This window comes from Miniopterus natalensis, chromosome 15 (assembly GCF_054644295.1).
Source record: "Miniopterus natalensis isolate mMinNat1 chromosome 15, mMinNat1.hap1, whole genome shotgun sequence".
Classification (NCBI taxonomy): domain Eukaryota; kingdom Metazoa; phylum Chordata; class Mammalia; order Chiroptera; family Miniopteridae; genus Miniopterus; species Miniopterus natalensis.
The window spans coordinates 30,597,363-30,612,802 of NC_142095.1; the positions used below are offsets into that span (position 1 = coordinate 30,597,363).

Genomic DNA, 15,440 nt, shown 5'->3' on the forward strand with positions numbered 1-15,440 from the left:
GAGAGAGAGCATGCATGATCGTAAGTAATTAGACACTCAACGAAGGAGTTCTGTTGGCACAACTGTCTGGCTCCCTTTCTTCATTTTCCTTCATCATCTCCAAAGAGAGATGCAGAGGGAGGCAGGGAGGAGGGGGTGGGGCAGGGGTCCAGCTCCTGCACTCATCACTGGCTGGCCTCTGCAGCTGCTCCTCTCTTTATCCTTCCAATTGGGACCTTTGTTGTACTCTGCCCACTTCACAGGTGCCCTGTAAGGTAACCAATATCTAATCACAAGGGTGGTTTTTGGCATGTCCCCTTTCTCCTGCTGTGAGGACTTTACAGGATGTGCTTGCTTACTCCCTCCTGGGAAGGTAGAGTGGAAGCTGAAGGGAGTGGGGCCTCAGGGATGGACAGATCAGGGCTTCCCACTCAGGGCTGGGTGAGCTCCGTGGGCCCCAGTACCTCCACCCACCCCCGTGGCTGTATAATGAAAATCATAACCCTTCCTCACAGAGATGCTGTGAGAACTGAGACAACATATAAAACATGCCTGGCACAGACAAGGTCCCCAATAGATATCAGCTCTCCCTCCCCAGCTTCCCATCTGCTACCCACCCATGCGCTTGAGCTCCAAATTGGGCATCACTGATGCTCAGGGGAAGAGACATTAGTGGGATCACAAATGGAACCCACTCGCTTCAGGAGCTGGATGGAAGAGGAAAGCCTCAGGTTGGGTTGGGGCCTGGGTGTGGATGGGGGGAGGGGGCAGAGCCTGGCCTCGGATGGGAAGTGTAACCTCCAGGGAGGGGCCCTCTTTGTCACCTTCTTTGGAGCCAGGTATCTTACTTTCTTGTCAAAATGGAGCCCCGTTAAACCAAAATATATAAATAAATAAATCCTGTTCCCCTACTTACTCCCATATTGCCATTTCAATTAGATTAAATTTTAAGAGAACACAAATATAATGTCCCTCTCAGATCAAATTAGAAACAGGTGCACTTTTGCATAAGGAAATTAAATTGCAGACAATATGAAGATTTGCTAAAATGCAGACACTGATGAAAATAAGTAGCCCCTTTATTTGTAATTATTGAGGCAATCTGTTTGCAAAGTGTACATGTTAATGGTCTGACAGATCTGTGGGCTCCAGCAGGCTGCCATGAACAACTCAGAGCCATTCTGAAAGTAACAGACTTTTTTCTTAGAAAATATATGTACATTCTCTTCTTCATCTCCTGGTGCTATTTACAAGGTATGAAATGCCATAAATAGGAATTCTGTGGTTACACAAGGCCCCTCCCTAAAATATAAACTTCATCTAGGGAGAGCATACATTCTAACAGTTTAATTCTTTCTTCCTTCTACTGCTGACGACAGGAAGCCCAAAGGGAGAGGGTGGTTCCCAGGATGCCAGTCATGGGCTGGGGTCGTCGATGTGCCTTCGGCAATAGGGGCAGCGGGTGTGCTGAAGTACCAGGAGCTCATAGTCCTCCGAGTGGAACATCTGAGGAGAGATGACATGACTCTGGGCAGCACCTCTAGGTGTGCATCAGCCCCAAGCCTGGCATAGACTGTTGCCCTCCCAAGAGGAAGTGGCTTGGCAGTGAGTCAGGGATAGAACACCAGATCTAGGACACCTTTGTTCAAGGACTGGGAGGAAGGGAGAAGGGTCTGTGGCCCCTATTTTTCTAAATGAAGTTGAAAGGTGAATCACACTTTCCTGGCCCTCCCAGATTAAGGGCAGGTGCAGAAAGCCCAGGGTCAGTGCCAAGATCTTTCCAGACAGCACATGGGATGCAAACTAGAGGAGGGAGGAGCCGAGTCTCTTCTTCCAACTGGGCCTTGTTTGCTCAATCACTTGTGCTCCTCCCAGATGCCTGGCCTCCCCAAGGGGACATTTGGGAAATGGAAAAGGAACAGAAAGGAGAAATTGGACACGACATATGAGCTGCAAGCAGTGGACATGGTACCTGGAAGCAGGAAGGGCACATGGTGATGGAGGCGTCTGGCAGGAGTGAGCGGAAGTACTGCCACTGCAGGGGTGGGGGCCAGCGCTTTATGAGGACATCCCGGCGGCTCATGGAACGCAGCACCGACCGGTTCACTACCACAGGCACGAACTCCGAGCCACCTTGCTGTAGGGTAGGCGGGTGGGAAGCAGGGGGCACTGGTGCCTTCAACTCAGCTACAGTGACACGTTTATGTGGGCCATGATCCCAGAATCTTTGGGTGTAGCCAGTAATGACCCCAGAGATTTCCCTGCCCAGTACCTTGACAGAACCCCGCCAGGTCACATAGCCCCTGCTGGCCATCTCTAGTGACAGAAAGCCCACCTCCTCCTCCTCCCTGGCAGCCCTGACAGGAAGCAAATTCTTCCTCACACCAATGAGTGTATACAGAAGAGACCTAAGACCACCCTCCCAATAGGCTTTGCTGGCCTCAGCAGCCCATCACTCACAAAGGCACCCTCACCTCAAAACTCAGCTTTGCCGTGAATGGGTCGTCATCTCCCATGGAGTTCATGGTCTCGTCCAGTCTCAGAGTCTGGGAATCTGGAGGAGTCTGGTCAAGGATAAAACCTGAGGCCGAACAGGAAACAGGTTCCACCCCCCACTCAACAATGTTGAGACTCACAGGAGCTCCATCTAGGACCCATGTGTCACCCTATAGCTCTGGGGAAGAGCAACAGGGTTGGTGGGACAGGTTTCCAGGTAGAGGAATGGAGGGAACATAGACCAGGGAGCAGAGAGCATGATCACAGAGGGTGGGACTAGGCCTCAGTGAACAGGTAAGGTGGGAAAGGAGAGAAATGGGCTCTGATGGGCTCTCTGCTGCCCCACAGGGACTGTGCCATGGCTCATGTGGGCCTGCCAGCCAGAAGCACAATGTGAACAGAGGCAAGTGGGCCTGCTGTGTGTGGCTATAGAAATGACAGGCCAACAAACTGGCGGTTCCTGGATAAACAGTCAGCAGTAGCTGGGTGGTTTGCAAGTACTTGAGATGTCCTTGCAGGTCATATTTCATGGAGAAGAGGGTGAGAGTTCCTGTAGATCCTGAGGCTGGTCAGATTAGGCTGAAGGCCCCCAGGGAGCGGCCACCTCTGCCAGGCAGTGGTGGAGCAGCTGATGTGAGGCCAGGGCAGAGGGGTTCCCATGAGAAAGGACCCCCAACCTAGAGGCTGCTGGTGCTGAGTCAGGTACAGGATGTGGCCTCACACGGCAGCAACAATCCAGCCTAAGCAGATGTGTGTGTGCAGAGGACTGATGTGTGGACATAGTTTCTGTCTCCCTTCTTGAGCTCCTTGGGTTCCCCTCCGTCCTCTGCTCTTCAAAATGTGGTTCATGGGCCAGTGGCATTGGCATTACCTGGAAGCTTGTAGAAACACAAGCTCTAGACCACCCAGACCTGCTGACCCAGCTGCCATGTGCTAGCAAGGCCCAGGTGAGGAGGGTACACACAGAAGCCCTCCTCCTGTGTTAAGTGGGACAATGAACACATTCCAGACCACAGTGAGAAGCTGAGGTGTGGCCTTTGGCCCCAGTTGTTCCAGCAAGGGTGCGCTGAGAGTTTTGGCTGACATGCTGGGAAAAGTTTTGGTTGACTCTTGCCTAGGCTGTTACAAGGCTGATGGGATGAAGGCTGGTACTGTTAATGGGGATTGGTGGGTGCTGCCTAGGAATGAAGCCACCCAGAGGACAGCAGAGCCAAGAGGACAGGAGATGGCCTCCCGCCAGCACCGAGTGAGCACCTGAACCTGACTCAGTGTTCATCTATGGCTAGGCTTCTTCACACCATTTACTCAGCCTCCCTGGGTCATGCTTTCTGACCCTTGTACACAGAGTGACCTGACTAGCCCTGGCCGGTGTGCTCAATGGTTAAAGCATTGGCACCGGCACCGAAGGGTCACAGGTTTGATTCCCAAAGGCATGTACCTGGGTTGCAGGTTAGATCCCTGGCCGTTTGGTCGTACGCATGCGGGAAGCAACCAATCAATGTGTCTCTTTCACACTGATGTTTATGTCTCCCTAACCCCCTCCCTCCCCCTCCATCCCCTTTCCTCCCTTCTACTCTCTCTCTAAAAAAAAAAAAAGGAAAAATATCCTTGGGTGAGGATTAAAAAAAGAAAGTGACCTGACTAGAAGAGTTGGGGACACCAATACAGGTGCCATATGCCATGTTAGTTGCTCCTTAGCTCCGTATGACCAGAAGCATGGACGGTGCCTTTTAGGAACCAGGAGTGGGTGGGAGGCCCTCTGGGGGATGAAGTACTGTTAAAGGCCAGGGTGCTGTCTTCTCTCCCACATGCCACTTCTGAACCTGTGGGCATACAATGTCCCATCATGTACCCATCTGTATCTTGGACAGCTTTCTGCCCATTGCTGGCCTGTCCCTGCTGCCATGTGGGCCTCTTCTGCTGCCATGTGGGCCTCTCCAATCACTAAGCCCAGCCATCCTCCAAGGCCCTCTTGCCTTCTCCTCACACCCAGGCCCTGTGCTCTGCTGGCATACACAGGGGTCAAGCCCAGTGCCCAGGATACTGTTGCTTGTGATCTCCTGCCATTTGTTCTCACGCTTGTGTCTTGGTGCCTCCAGGTTAATGAGGGAAACGGCTTCGTCGTCAGTGATCCCCTCCTCTAGGTAGAACTCGACCAGGTGCAGCACCTCTGGAGGACACAGGGCACGGGGAGGAGCTGGGGGATGGCAACCTGCAGGCAGCTGGGGGCTGGATGCTCTCATCAGGCAGCATGAGAGGAGGTGGGAGGACCACAGAGTTCCCCACCCAGCAGCAGTCTTCTCTGAAATCAAGCAGACAAGCAGAGCAGCAGGGCCACCTCTCCTGCCTGACAAATGTCTGGGGGCAGGGGTGGTATGAGGTGTGTGTGTGGGGGGGTGTGCCTGTGTGTATGGGGGTGAGAACTGGGGCCTTTAGCACCTCATTCTTCCCCCTGGTAGCTGGATGGGCTCCTCTCTGAGGGAAGAGGCAAGGCCTCTGCCCAGTACTGGGAAGGGGCTTCTGATCCTACATCAACATAGAAGGAACTGAGACCTGAGAGCCCATCTCAGTCTCCCAGACCAAATGCCTGACCTGTGGTCTCTATTCCTGGAGCATTTATGCTATGCAAAGCCTCACATGAGGTTCTGAGGAATGGGTGTTTCAGGTTTGTGCAGCACTGTGGGTCCTGTCTCAGAACTCTGAATGACTCTGTGTGTCAGGTAGGATGGCTGTCACACTGTCCCCAATTTACAAATCAGGACACATGTGGCCAACAAGCAACGGAGTGAGCCCAGCCATTCACCGGCCCCATCCACATGCGCTGGACTCACCATAGGAAGAGGCGGAGAAGACAAAGGGCTGGCGGCAATTGATGCAAACGTTGCCCAAGTTGTTTAGCAATGGGTTGTTGGTAGAACAGCGGTAGCACAAAGGCACCAGCTCCTGCAAAAATATAAGCACCACAGACTGGGGCATGGCTGCCAAGAGGAAAGGCTACCTGGGTGGGTGGGGGCACTGGGCCTGGGGCTCTGTGCTATGTAAAACAGAGTAAGAGCCTACAGAGATGTTGGAGGCCTTGTCACTTGGGGCCTGGATACCTCCTTCACAGGCAGGGCTCAGCAGCTCTGTTCTCCTGGCAGGAATGCCAATAACCACGGCCACATTTACCGGCTACTTACCATGCTCCAGGTACTGTGCTAAACACATCACCTGTACTGGCTCATTTATCCTCTCAGCCACTATGGGAAAGCTATTATGCATATCCCCATTTGAGAGAGGAGGAAACTCAGACTCACAAAGACTGAGACATAGCTAGGAAATGGGCCTGGGATCTGAAGCCATGTCTGCCTGATACCAGTCTCTGCTATAAGCTTGAAGGAGGGGATTGTGAAAGGCAGTGGCTACTTGGGTTGGAGAAAAGAAGGCTGGGGCATAGATGGGGCTGCAGATATATGGGGTGGATTTACTGAAGAGCAATAATCTGGTTCCAGAAGGAAGGGGGGCTAAGGCAGGGGCTCCGAGGATGAGGAGAAGGCAGAGCCACGTGAGCATGGAGGTGCAGAGGGAGGCTAGGGACAGAGAAGGGCTGCAGCAGAAATGGAACCTTGAGAGGGCTAAGAAGAAGAGAGGGCAGGGTTGTGGGATTCAGGGGAACTGAGGGCTGCAAGCAGAGCACAAAGGGAGAACAGAGGAGGCAGAGAGGAAAGAGCAAGAGTTGGTAAGCTAGGGCTTAGGCAGGAGAAGGGGCACAGATACCTGAGAGCAATGTGTCAGATGTCCAAAGATGCTGCAGAGGAGAAAGAGCCTGAGGGGTCTGCACCCTTACCTCACTGTCATGGAAGGGCTTGGAGCGGATGGTCAGGCTGCCCAGCTCGATGGACTTCTGGAACCTGGCAGGGATCTGCAGGCCCTGTAGCTTGTCATAGGCGTGCCGGGCCAGTTTGTAGGCGCCCAGGGCCTTGCTTTGCTTGGCCAGAGTGAAGAGTGTATTCCTGCCGATGACAGGGTTAAGGACAGCAAAGGCTACCCTGGGGCCGAGAGTTTGGCACTGCTACCCTCAGAGTAAGCCCAGTGCCAGAACACAGCTCATACTGGTGCCAGGAAGGCACAAGCAGAAGCCTGAGGAGTAGTTTGTTCTTTTATGGGATGTAAGTATATTTCTCGGATATCAAGACCCAGAGATTTTTTTCAGAGATAAAAACAGTGCAGTTTCCATTAATATTTTAACCTTCCTTAGGTTCTCTGGGCCTGCTGATGGCTCATCTTGTACCCTGACCACGACAAAAAGGCTCTCTGCACCTTGCCCTACCTACCAGCCAAGCCCTCCTGCTCCAACCCTGCCAGGTGGAGCCTGGTCCTAGACTGCCTGGGCAGCTGCCCTCAGGTCCAGCTTACAGAGGCCACTGGGTACAGTACACTTCTCTCTGCCTATACTTCCCTAAGGGCCATGGTGATTTCTGACTGGCAGCCTCCTCTGCTCTCTGAGGTCTTCCCCTGAGCTCCTCAGTCTGAGGCTGACAAGACTTTGTGTTCAATCTCTGATCACCTCAAATGTTGGCTATGCCCAGGCCCAGCCTGCCCTTCCTCCTCACCCCACCTGTGAACATCCTTCCCCACTTCCCCAGTCTCATGCCTCCTCCCCTTTCTCCTGCCCCTGAGGTTCCTGCTCCCCAGTCCCCCAGTGTGGCACCTTCCACTCAAGCAGTTACATAGAGGTAAGTTTCCTTGTCTGTATCTCTACTGTGACTCCCCAAAGTCTGGGACTGTCAGAAGCCATTCCTAGGTCCCCAGTGGACAGCACAGGGTGAAGCTCAGGGCAGGGGTTTAATCAAACTCTGCTGACTTGAACGGAATTGCTGGAAAGGTTAGGTGCAGGTGCTGAGACCCAGGAAGGTATGGACTTGGCCACTCATTTGCAGGGGTTTCAGTCAATGAAGGCACCATTTGATTTGAGGGAGTTTTCTCTGAAAGGTAAAGGGCGGGCCTGGAACTCTTTAGAGACACCTTATTAACACCTCTGAGCCCTCTTCTGGGAAGGCCAGGTTGGAGCTGGAAAGGGGCTGAGAGAATAGTGAGATTTAGAACAGGAGGGGATATTTATGACCTTTATGACTTTCTGGAACATAAAGATTTTAGTCATTTCCTGGTAGTTTCTGGCAGCATAGGCCCTCTGCCTCTTCTCTGTTTACAGCCTGCCCTGTGGATTACACCAGTCAGAGAAGGAAGGAGGCCCTCAGTCCACTGCCTCTCCAATCTGGCTCCCCAGGGCAGTCTTCAGCTCCTCCTGCACACCATGCTTACTTCACTTAGGGGCCTTTCCATGTGCTGGATGCTCCCCTGGAACATCTACTCTACTGTTGTCCCTGGTTACTTTAGCTGTAGGATGGATATCATCTCCAGGTAGCCTTCCTTTGCCAAGAACCCAGCCTTAGCTGCTTCCCACCCTTGGAAACAGCATGCATCCCACTGAACCAGGCCCTGACACTTGTCACCTCCCCCACTAAATGGCAGTTTTATTGCCTACTTCCTGGCAAGGTACTTGGGGTACAACAGGTGCTCCATCCACTGACTGGCCTTCTCAGGGAAGTGTCCAAGATTTCAAACCCAAAGGTGTGGTGCTTCCTATATTTCAGTCACACCCGCATTTGGGGGTTCCAGGAGGGTTTGGAGAGTGTGTTGGCTGGAGACCCAGTGCTGGGTCTAGCACAGAGAACCCTGAAAACTAATCTTCTCTTGGCACTAGCCCCTTGGCCTCCCTGGCTGAGCCTCTTCTACAGCAAACAGCAGCAGCCAGGCAAGCTCTCTTCCCTGAGGGCTGCTGGAGAGAGGGAAGCTTCTGCCAGCAAAGTGCTCTGGAAAGAACTTCTCAGGGCCATTAACAAGAGGGATGGGACAGAGAGTGGGGGTAAGAGAGAGGATACACTTTAGAGATGCCCAAGGGGGTGTCCTTGGTCAGGCTGTGCAGCAGGAACCTGGAGATGTTGAAGAGGGTTTCGGGAAGATGGAAACTGAATGGCTCCTCCTGCAGTAAGAAAAGCAATCAGGAATTAAATTCCTCAACTGAGCCACTGCTGGGCCAGGACAAAAGGCCAACGCCAATAATTCTAAGATACTTTAGTAAATGAGCAGATCTGCTTAATTAGCACCTACTGTGTACGGGGCACTTTACAGCCACTGTCTTACGTGGTCTTTAACACAGTACTTTAAGAGATGCATTTTCATCCTCACTGTACTGACAAGCAAACCAAGGCCCAGAGAGATGATTGCCCAGGTCACCCGGCTAGAAAGGAGTAGAGCTGGTATTCAAGCCTAGATCTGATTCCAAAGCCCAAGCAGGTCTTCTGAGTGGCACTGCTTCTGGGGTTGGTAATGATTCCATTTCCCTGAGCTCAAGTTGTCTCCAATTAGCTCTAAAAGAGAAGACCTTTATGCAATTTAGGACATGAAAACACTATAAACCTGTCTTTAAAGGGAGGTAGTTAACCCATAGCATAAAATCGCATACCTCTTCTCTGCTCTCCAACAGTGCCTGCCCATTCATTCCCACCAAATGTACACATGTGGTGGAGCCCTTCAAATGCTCATCCCTTGCCCGAGCACCTGGCACAGGCCCTAAAAGATGAGGCACTCAACAATTAACCGAATGGCCCGGCCGGGTGTGGCTCAGCGGTTAAGTGTCGACCTAGGATCCAGGCGATCGGGATTCGATTCCCGGTCAGGACACATGCCCGGGTTGCGGGCTAGGCAGCCAATCAATGACTCTCTCATCATTGATGTTTCTATCTCTCTCTCTCCCTCTCCTTTCCTCTCTCTGAAATCAATAAAGATATATTTAAAAAAACACACAAAAAAACCCAAAAACAATTAACCGAATGAATATGTCTTCTGTACCTAGAGGCTGCTAGAAGCTCAGCACAGCAGATCAGAGTGAATTTTCTATCAGAAAGGGTCCATAACAGGTTAAGAATACCGTTTTGAAGGAATCTGGCACAGTGTGTGCAAACTGAGACTGCTTTAGATGAGAATGCTTAAATCAAACCAGTTACCCCTCCCTCTCAAGCGCTTAAATGGCAATAAACTGACATTTCCTTAAAGGTCTACTAGACCACTCTCATCATGGAGCCACCAGGACTTAGCCCCTAATTGGTCTAAATTCACTAGGACTCACTTTACACTACTTCAGTTCAGAACCTAGCTTTCTCTCTTCAGTTCTCACTTAAATGTCTACAGCCTCTGCTAGTTCCAAGAACCCAAGAAAACCCGAGACTGCACCCTTTTCTGGGTGAGAGCCAGGGAGAAGCCTGCCTCTGGTTACATTGCACTAGGTGTGGAAACTATGAAATATCCCAGAAAGAACAGGGGTTAGGGGGAGTTCCTCAAGATTAGCACCTCTTCTCTGGGAAAGAAGCCACTATGTCAGGGAAGGTCTGCTGCTTCCCTTTCCAGTCTGCTCTGAATCAGAGCTGCTCTGCTGGGACCTGACTGCCAAACCCTAAAATACCACCTACCTCCAGGCCTTTGTATATCCTATGACCTCTGCCAGGAATGCTCTTTCTCCTCTTCACTTGCCCCATCCTTACTTATCTCTCTCCTCTGGGCTTAGGGGTCACCTCCTCAAGGAAGTCTTCTTAGTCCTCTAAGCTTTTCCCTTGAGGGAACTGTACTGCAATTTCTTGTTGCTAGACTATGAACTTCTGAGGGGCAGGGACAATGTCTTGTTTACTGCTGTGTCCTGAGGCCTCAGAGCAGGGCCTGTCACACAGCAAGAATTTGTTAGATGAAGGAATGGCCCAATGAAGAAGCCTCAGCTGGAATACACAGCCAAGGTCCCCAGCTGGTATGAAGTTGCCACAAGCTCACAGATGTGCTACATACGTCCTGCACATAGGCTCAGGCATTACAGAGAAGAGAATCCCCTACCCCAAGCCCACGCCCCAAGGTGTAGAGGAAGAAGAGCAAACAGAGAAAGAGCTGGGATCTGAAGTGGCTCAGGCAAACTGATATTGAGCTGGAGCCTTGACTTTTGAGCCTAAGTTGAGTTTGGGGTCTTCTGGGGGAGGGTGGCTTCTTTCTAGGTAAGCACCTAATAGATACAAGGAGCCCTGAAAGGACTGCAAGGGCAGATGAGGTCCCTTGAGCCCACTGACCGTGGTGTGGGGAAGAGATGAGATGCAGGCTTGACAGCTGGCTCAGGTAGCACCTATCAGCAGAGTCTTTCTTGCCAGATTTTCCCCAGAGGCAAAGAATGTGCCAAGAGTTCAGCACAAAAGAGGGGCAAAGAGGAGTCCAGGTGGAGAGCAGGACCTTAGAAATGGTCAAAGAACCATGACATACTCAGCCTGGGAGAGCAGGCTGATGGAAAACTCTTTTGAAGCCTCTGCACTGGGAGTTGGAACAGCTGACATTCATGTTGGATAACTCTGTGCCAGAACTCTTTCAAGTGCTTTTGTAATATTAACTCATTTAATCCTTACACCAACCCTATCAAGTAGGTACTATTATTACCTCCCATTTTATAGAGAAGGAAGCAGAAACACAGAGAAGAGTAAACAACTTGCCCAACATCACACCCTGGAGCTGGGATGTGTGGCCAGTGGTCTGCCTTCTCTAAGTTAGAGGGAGAAACTAAGAGCACAGGTTGACTGGATTCAAGTTCTGGCTCTTCTACTTACTAGCTGTGGGATCTCTCTGTTAGGGACCTCAGTTTCCTTATCAGTAAAATGGGAATGATAGTGCTTATCTCACAGTGTGGTTGAAAGGCTTTGAATTAGTTGATACAATGAAGCCCTCAGCACATTGCCTATATGTAGTAAGTGCTCAATAAAAGTTGGGTATTGATATTACCCTCCAGGCTGATCAACACAGGATAAGCTAACATTGTAGGAGCTTAATCAACATTTGATAAGTGACTGAGGACACACAAAATGAGGAGGCTAATGACAACCTATCACCTGTTCCCCACTGTCAGGAGGTAGAATTTAAAGTGGCTTAATCAAAAGAATCAGGGAGTAACTTAAAAAAACAACTGTTTGGTTCTCTGTAAATCAAGCCAACCCTCCTGTTTTATAGAAAAGGAAACTGAGGGCCAGAGAGGGAAAATAAATTGCTCAAGGCCACAATTTGCAAGCCAGTTGTAGGGTTAGGGAGGGATCATGGGTCTTTGGTTAGAGCTGGGCCTTCTTTACCCATCTAGAAGTGAGGAGGGCCCCATGGAATGTTCACCTCTGATCACTTTAGATAGCCCTTTGTCTAACTAACCTAGAGTCTGGCTGAGTCATCCAAACCTGAAGCAAGCAACTAGAAAGGCCAAATCTAGCTCTGGCTTACTAATTCAGAAGCCCACAGCTTGCTACATGTCAAACAAGTAGCCAATCAAGGAAAATCAGAGTTCCAAACTTTGTCTCTCAGGAGAAGAACAGGATTTCTCAGCATGTCACCCTGCCCAATAGGTTTACTTAAGACAAGTCCAGTGCCCCTAGCTCAGGCACCCGTCTCCTGGCCACCTTACCGTGTACCGATGAACGGCATGGTAGCCATGGTACAGCTCAGCCAAGTGCTGGAAGTGGTGGAACTTGCTGAGCATCGTGTCCTTCTGGGCAGGATCTGAAGTGTGCAGAGGGAAGGGAGCAGGGCAGCAAGGAGAAGATGTGTCAAATTGTGTCTAGAAGGAAGGGTTAGGCAATGGCACTGTTGCCAGTGTCAGTTCCTCCCCAACACCAGGTCTATGCCGGGAAGAGTGGCAAAGAGGTGCAGTGAATGGAAAAGGTGCTCTGTTTAGGAGCTGGGTCATCCCAAGACAGGTAAAGTCTCAGCCTGGCAGAGCACATGGCTAGGAAGAATCTGGATATTTCTTGCAGGTTCTCCCAGATCCCACACTATACTCCATCAGGTCATTCCAGTGGGAGAGCACCAGCTGGGGCAAGAGGGTGATCACTGGCACTCAGACATACCAGAGGAGCCTGGCGGGGAGGGTAGGCAGGCGTCAACTTCATTCGTGCTCACCTCAAGCCTCTTTCCACTGTGCCGCTCTTAACAAAATCACAGACCACTGGCCAGAACAGAAAAATGCCAACCTACACCTGGGCTTGACAGTTATCAAACTATAACCATGGCTTCTGTGAGGCTCATAGCAGTCTTAGGAAGGAAACAGGGCAGGATTACCCCCATGCTAGAGACAGGGATGTAGAGCTGAGGAAGGAATTGTGACTTATTAGGAGTCACCTAGCTACCCTCAATTCCATTGTTTTTCCCATTCCTGCACGCTGGCCTCGGTCTACTAAAGAACATCTCCCTGACTCCACTGCTTTCAGAAATCCCTCAGTGCATCATGGGAAGTCTTGTGAATGAAAGCAACATTGAAACTATTTTCCTGCCTGGGATGAGTGAGAATCTGAAGTGCTTTATTGTAAAGTGATCTCTTCATCTTTTCATTTGATTAAAAATTTTTTAAAAACCAGAGCTCATCCAGGTCCAGTTATGGGCTCCCAGGTAGCAGGGGAGAGATATGTTCTGAATTAGCAACACAGGGCAGGACCCCCCCATTTGTAACCCCAGGATGGTCTTCATACCATCTTTAAACTTATGGGCAAACTGGAAAAAGATGACACACCAGATTAGGATGCTGCAAGGCAGGGTTACGGACAATACACCCAATAAACAAGCCCAGGGCTTTAATTAAAACGTCCCAGCTCTTTCGATGTTTATCTTGGTACCAGAGCGGGACTTGGGAAAACAAGAAGCATGGTGGTTGTTTACTTACCTTGAGCTATATCGAGGCACTGCATGGACAGCATCCAGTAATAATAGGCAGCGTCATTAAATCTGCTTTCTACCACAGCATTGTGTGTGAGCTGCTCCAACACCCTGACCGCTTCCCCCTGCCGCCCAGCCTTGTGGAACGCTGGAGGGGTACAAAAAGCACATGCAATTCAGGGAGTTGGAAGGAATTCTGCAGGGCTTGCAAGGGGCTGCTGAGAAGTAGGGCATTCATCAGAGCATCTGCAGCACTTCGTTGCTGGGATGCGCCTCTCAGGCCGAAGGCTATAAATAACCTAGGCTATATCCTGAAAATACTACAGTGAGATATGTTCCTTTTTTGCTGGGAAAAGGCAACCAACTTTGGAAAGGCATGGTAGCAAGAAAAACTTGAGGGGGCAAATTGCAGGGCAAAGTCGGAGGACAAAACTGTTGTTCCTCATCAGTGAGGTTTTGCCCCCACCTCACTCCAGGGCAAAGCCTTGTGACTGCGGAAGTGACACTAACAGGACCTGACACTTGAATAGGCTTGGTGGTTTAAAAAGTGCTTTTGTTGCTGATTACCTCACTTTTGTTGCTGATTGTCATCACAACAGACTTATGAAGACTTTTTTAAATGGGCTCCGAAAAGTGGAGGTAAAGTGGCATGCCAAGGTCATATAACCGAGCCCAACTCAAATCCTTAGTCAGTCTTCAATTGAGTGCATTTTTTTTTTAGAGAGTGAGGAAGGGAGAGAGAAACATCGATGTGAGAGAGATATGTTGATCACCAGCTGCCCCCCGAATGCACCCCCGGCCATTATGGCCGGGGACTGGGAACTGAACCCGTGATCTTCTGGTACATGGGATGACACCTCCAATCAGCTGAACCACACAGGCCAAGGCTCTACTAAGTGCTTTTTGATGAAAACCTTGAAAAAATTTCGGCTTGGTTCTAGCAACCAAACATTTGTGAAAATGAGCAAAAAAAATCTCTAAATTGTTCCTATTCCATTTAAGAGAAATTTCCTGTACCTACTAAGTGCCAGATCCTTGGGATGTTGGGTGCTCAGGGAAGCACTTCTAGCTGTGACACTTGCCCACATATGGGCACTCAGATAATCCAAATCCTCAGCTTTAAACAAGGAAAAGGTCTGGCCTTTGTTCCATTCTCATCTCCAATCTCTCATCTGAGTACTGAGTTACTATGGCAATGGATTCTTGGAAGGGCAGACACAGACAGATGGATAGGTTGATATGTTTTGCCCAAACATGCAGATACTTTAACAACTGGGTTCTCTGGAAATGCTGAAGCAGTAGAGAAGACACTGTCTTTCAAAGGGGGCTTTAAGCTGAAGAGTTCCAACAGGGAGACATTTGTTCCAAAACGTGTCCGGAAGTGGCAACCATGTAGACGTGTAAATGAGATGCTATGGAATATGACATACCCAACTTCAATTAGAAGGTTTCCTAAAGAGGCAGCAAAACCTAGCAGAAAAATCAGGTTCCCTAGCCAGACAGAACCTGGTCCAATTCAGACTTTGTCACTCTCTGGCTTTGTGACTTTGCAGGGCACAGTTAGTCTCTGTGTCTCTGCAGGGCTGCTGCCGAGATTCAAGGTTATGTAGTTAAGTGCCCAGCCAGAGCCTAACACAGAGGGCAATAATTTTAGAATTATTATTACCAGTTAAAGTTCTATACTCCCTTTCATTTCTATTTCAGATACTGCTATACCTAGCATGCAGCCCACTTTACCAGTGGAAATGCTGAGGAGCAGAGGATACCCCATTTATCTGAGCCAGAAAAAGAACTCAAGTTTCTATCCATGGCTGAGGGAAGTGGCAGGTGAGACTGTGCTAGACACTGTGGGAGTCCTCTCATTTTGTTCTCGCCCGAACCTGGCTGAAATTCCCTCTCTACCACTTCCTTGCTGTGATACTTCAGGCAAAATTCCTTTATCACTTCCAACCTCAGTTTTCTCATCTATAAAATGGCACCTACATCATAGGGCTGTTGTGAAAATTAAATGAAGAGATACATTTGAGTGTGTGGTGCTTTGCTTAGAGAGGAGATAGGACCTGCCTAAGGTCCTGAGGCAGGTGAGTGATAGACCCAGATGTGTCTGACGCCAAAACCCATGTTCTTTCCATTGCTCCTCAGTCTTTCACCACTAAACACATCACATACCCAGATAAAGTCTACAAAGGGAAGGGCTTAGCAGCCTTCCTGAA

At 50.0% G+C, this 15,440-nt stretch overlaps 1 protein-coding gene across 3 annotated transcripts in view; it reads right to left on the minus strand.

Moving 5' to 3' along the window:
* Nucleotides 1-1,037: 1,037 nt before the first annotated feature.
* The window catches only part of IFT122 (intraflagellar transport 122), a 65,778-nt gene continuing 51,375 nt past the window's right edge, over nucleotides 1,038-15,440 (minus strand). For 2 of the 3 annotated variants that reach the window (XM_016209897.2, XM_016209896.2), the window contains 9 exons: nucleotides 13,235-13,375; nucleotides 11,984-12,078; nucleotides 8,397-8,497; nucleotides 6,302-6,467; nucleotides 5,307-5,418; nucleotides 4,520-4,645; nucleotides 2,454-2,533; nucleotides 1,952-2,116; nucleotides 1,038-1,485 (listed from right to left, as the gene is read on the minus strand). In XM_016209897.2, the coding sequence (XP_016065383.1) occupies nucleotides 1,396-1,485; nucleotides 1,952-2,116; nucleotides 2,454-2,533; nucleotides 4,520-4,645; nucleotides 5,307-5,418; nucleotides 6,302-6,467; nucleotides 8,397-8,497; nucleotides 11,984-12,078; nucleotides 13,235-13,375 (1,076 nt within the window). In that variant the 3' untranslated portion in view covers nucleotides 1,038-1,395. Of the gene's footprint in view, nucleotides 1,486-1,951; nucleotides 2,117-2,453; nucleotides 2,561-4,519; nucleotides 4,646-5,306; nucleotides 5,419-6,301; nucleotides 6,468-8,396; nucleotides 8,498-11,983; nucleotides 12,079-13,234; nucleotides 13,376-15,440 lie in introns of all 3 variants that reach the window. The other variant, XM_087824978.1, reaches the window with a different exon arrangement.